This window comes from Poecilia reticulata, linkage group LG1 (assembly GCF_000633615.1).
Source record: "Poecilia reticulata strain Guanapo linkage group LG1, Guppy_female_1.0+MT, whole genome shotgun sequence".
NCBI lineage: Eukaryota > Metazoa > Chordata > Actinopteri > Cyprinodontiformes > Poeciliidae > Poecilia > Poecilia reticulata.
Window position 1 is genome coordinate 33,334,196 of NC_024331.1, and position 3,952 is coordinate 33,338,147.

Below are 3,952 nucleotides of genomic sequence, written 5' to 3' on the forward strand. Positions count from 1 at the left end.
CAGGTTTCACACCAGGTGGGTAAAATATACAGATATTGACATTTTGTACATGCAACTCTTCATATTGTAACAGTGAATATGAAGTGAAATTTTTCCCAAATATTATTGCTTCTTTCAGAATAATAATTATTTTCTATAAGATGCTTGTGGATTAGTTTGTAAAACACTTTGACGTTCTCTACAACTTTAACACCACAGTGTTGTGACTCTGTTCAGGTGTATTTTTGAAGTTAAGTGCAATTTGAAATAAAAAATGTAAAATGTATTAAAAATACATTTTTGTGTTTATTTGATTCCTATTCAAGACACTGATAAGAATGACTATATATGTATTATAGGCGGCTACAGAGTATCTTTATTTCCATTTTGGTTGGTGGTGCCTCGGGAGTTTTTCAGTTAAAACAATTAACCTTGGCTCAAAACAGGTTGAAAAACACTGATCTAGACAATCTCATGAATATATTTTCAGAAGTTACAGCCTTGATTTAATCTGTCACTGAGTTACGCTGACAGAAACACAACAAGTCCAAAGTCACCTTATGCCAAACTGAACATCAGCCACTAGAGGGAGACTGTTCAGCGCTGCAGTCAGTCCAACACAGGCAGGAAGCAGCAGTGAGTCCGACTCTACAGGAGCAGCTGGGAGTTTCATGGCGGTGCTGATGACATCTGTGTCCTTTCTGCTGCACCTGGCTTCATCTGCAGCGGAGAGACGAAGCCACCGGATCCACCCGGGTTTCTGTGGACGGAGTTCTGGCTGAACAACGAGCCTCTGCACCAGCTCACCTCCAGAGTCACCTGGGCAGACCACAAGTTTACATACACCTGGCTAAAGAGACACGCCCACTTTTTATTCCACCTGTCTGGAGTTAAATAACGACTCTGGGTTCAGGACAAGCCTCAAGAGTGAGAGATTCATTCATTCATTCATTCATTCATGTCTCCAGGATCTGTAGTTTACGTACACCTCTCAGTATTTGGTAGAATGACCTTTGAACTGTCTGACTCAGGCTGAATCTTTCTTTCCAGAAGTTTCTCTCTGTAGTTTTCTGGCAGTTCCTCCTGTGGCCAAACAGCCCCGCAGCATGATGCTGCCACCGCCATCCTTCACAGTTATGGTGGTAAGAGCCTGACCCTGTCAGCATTAATGTCTCCATCTGGTTGTCGTAGTTAGAACAGGTGACGGCGGCTCCGTCTATCGCCTGCAGCACACACCACCTGTGATCTGATCTTTAACTCAGCAGGAACTACGACCTGCACATCGACCCGGAGGACCGGGAACCAGAACTTCACCGAGTACCAGAACTTCAGACGATCAGGAGGTTTCAGATTAAAACCTCGGCACCGTTTACACCAGATCTTCAGTTTTATAGACAATGGTGTCAACAAAAGTTAATTATTTTTTAACTTTAATATTTTCTGTAAATATTCAGCATAAATTGCATAAAAACACTGAAGAAAAAAAAACTCTTTATTGCATTTATTATATATTTGAAAAAGTTTAATTTTCAAACTATTTTTGGTCAAAGTTGAAGATCTGACCTCTGACTTGCAGCTCCTCATCCTGCAGGTCAGAGGTCACCAGTTCATCACACACAAATCTGTCATAAAACTGACATGACTATAACTTAAATTAGTGCTTTTTAAAAACAGTTGTACTTAATTTATTACAGTTTTTTACTTTAAATCAAATATTTAACTAATTTAGTAAATGATTTATTGTGAATTTGAGTAAACAGATTCGAAAAGTCGGTTTAGTGAAAACAACACAAACAGGAATGAAACCAAACCTGAACAAAAATATTCATATTTTGCATTTAAGGTAAAAAAAATCACTTTTTTATTTTTAATCATAAAACCCAGAGCTCCTCTGGTTCAGATCCTCAGATAATAATCTATTAATTACATTTAATCTGTTAATCCAGTCATAATCCCCAGATTAGCTCCACACTGTCCTGATGCTCAGCCTGAGATTTTCACATGTTGGATTTTAATTTAGCTCCAGATATTTTTGCTACAGTTTAAAGAAATGCTGCCGTTTCCTTTAGGCTATAAAATATTTATTTAAAAACAAATTGATTCATTATTTAAACATATTTTTGATATAAAATAACCTGACATGGTAAATAATCTTCAGAATCTGTGATTGTTTAATCCAGTTATCAGAATAATCGATTATTTTGCAGCCCTAATTTAATGACTGTGTCCGCTTGCTCCCCCTGCTGGTCACTGGTGGCAGCAGATTTATGGTATTGGTTCCGACACCATCCGAACCGTCGCTTTCCGGGCCACACGGTCTCTGCAGGACCAGTACCAGCTGCATGTGGGCGACTATACTGGGAACGCTGGCAACCCGCTGGCCGAGGCGCAGCCTGATCCCCTGCAGGGGCGGCGTGGAGTTCAGCGCCACAGGCCACTTCTGCAGGTGACGGCGGCACACCCAGGGCGGTGGTGGGCAGGGGCGCCGCTTGTAACATTACACCCACAAAAAATTATAATTTGGTTTATTTATCCTGTCAGAAAAAAAATAATTTTTCAAAGTCATATTTTCACCATTTAATTCCTACATTTACTAGTTCCAAGCTAAATATCTAATTCAAAAGCTAAATATTTATCTCCCTAAATAAATATTTAGTTTATAAACTGAATATTTAGCATTGACATAAAATATTTAGTTTGTACCTCTGACATTAATAAACGTTTGAATAAAATGACTGAAGAATGAACGTCCAGTTTTTTTAATAAAAAACTGTTCATTTTTTACAGTGTAACTTTACGAACAGCGCCCCCTGTGGTCAGGGCATCGGGATTAACAGAGACTAACCCCTTCTGCGACTCAGGCAACCTGAGCAGGCAGCAGGTCAGAGGTCAGTTTGAGGCCGGTGGGCGGAGCATCTGAGCCCCAGCGTGGTGGAGGCGGGGTCACCTGCAGGTGGGCGTGTCTACAGCGCAGGCTCTGATTGGCTACATCCAGCAGCAGAAACGTGACAGAAATCACTGAGAAGCTGAGGTTCAATCCAACATTTCAATTATTTTTATTTCTGTTTTTAGCTCCTTCTGTCATCGTCGCATTAAACTAAAAACTAAACATATTTTCTTTTTAAAACAGACAAAACAACATTTAACCCTCCAAACTTGGAAACATAAAAATCACTACTTTGTTATTAAACTGAGTGAATTTTGTTGATACTCTTATTTTGAAATCTAACGAAGTTATGGAGGCGCAGCTAATATAATCAGTCCTTAAACTTTGGTTTAAGTTTTACAGCCATGCCAAGAAAAATCAATCAATAAAGTCATAATATTATATTTATTTCTCTCTAATTTAGTTTTTATTTCTTATTTTGGCCCCAATGCTGCGTCGTTCTGTAACTGCTGAAATGAATAAATGCAAGTCTGATACCAGACAAATTCCATCCAATCAGGTGCTGCTGCGGAGACACGCCCACTTCGTCTGCAGACACGCCCACTTCGTCTGCAGACACGCCCACTTCGTCTACAGACACGCCCACTTCGTGCTCATTGGCTGAAATAAAATCTTCACATCATTTTAATGTCATAGTGACTTTATTCTGAGGCAGAACAATGAGGCATTCTGGGTAAATCTGAGGTTCTTCAGGACAAACAACAACAGACGTCATGAGACATGAACGCATAAATTATTCTTCCAGTTAGTCTGTTCTGGTTCTGGTTCTGGTTCTGGAGGAAAACAAACATTTCCTGTTAAATAATCTGCATATTTTGCTCTGAGGCGGCGCCGCCGCAGCGTTTTACATTCCACAGAGTCTAAAGGTTTCCACGGAGGTCCACCGGGTTCGGGTCGGGTCGGGTCGGGGTTCTGCTGATGTCCGACTGATTGAGCGTCGCTCTTTGGGAGAACAAGTCGAATCCTTAAGGGAGGAAAAATCCGGCCGGCGTTCCCGCTGCTCCCGGGTTTCCCGTCAGAGCGGGC

General features: G+C 40.8%; 1 protein-coding gene and 1 long non-coding RNA gene across 2 annotated transcripts in view; one reads left to right on the plus strand and one right to left on the minus strand.

The window, feature by feature from the left end:
• Positions 1 to 380: 380 nt before the first annotated feature.
• Positions 381 to 1,440, plus strand: LOC103472272 (uncharacterized). The gene is made up of 3 exons (XR_534832.2): positions 381 to 906; positions 1,030 to 1,121; positions 1,242 to 1,440. It is a non-coding gene; the product is annotated as an uncharacterized LOC103472272 (long non-coding RNA).
• A 748-nt stretch (positions 1,441 to 2,188) lies between these two features.
• The window catches only part of LOC103473192 (microtubule-associated tumor suppressor 1 homolog), a 50,343-nt gene continuing 48,579 nt past the window's right edge, over positions 2,189 to 3,952 (minus strand). Inside the window, exons 19-22 of the mRNA XM_017303863.1 lie at positions 3,775 to 3,868; positions 3,404 to 3,526; positions 2,846 to 2,964; positions 2,189 to 2,467 (exon numbers count right to left, since the gene is read on the minus strand). Of these exons, the coding sequence (XP_017159352.1) occupies positions 2,189 to 2,467; positions 2,846 to 2,964; positions 3,404 to 3,526; positions 3,775 to 3,868 (615 nt within the window). The remainder of the gene's footprint in view (positions 2,468 to 2,845; positions 2,965 to 3,403; positions 3,527 to 3,774; positions 3,869 to 3,952) is intronic.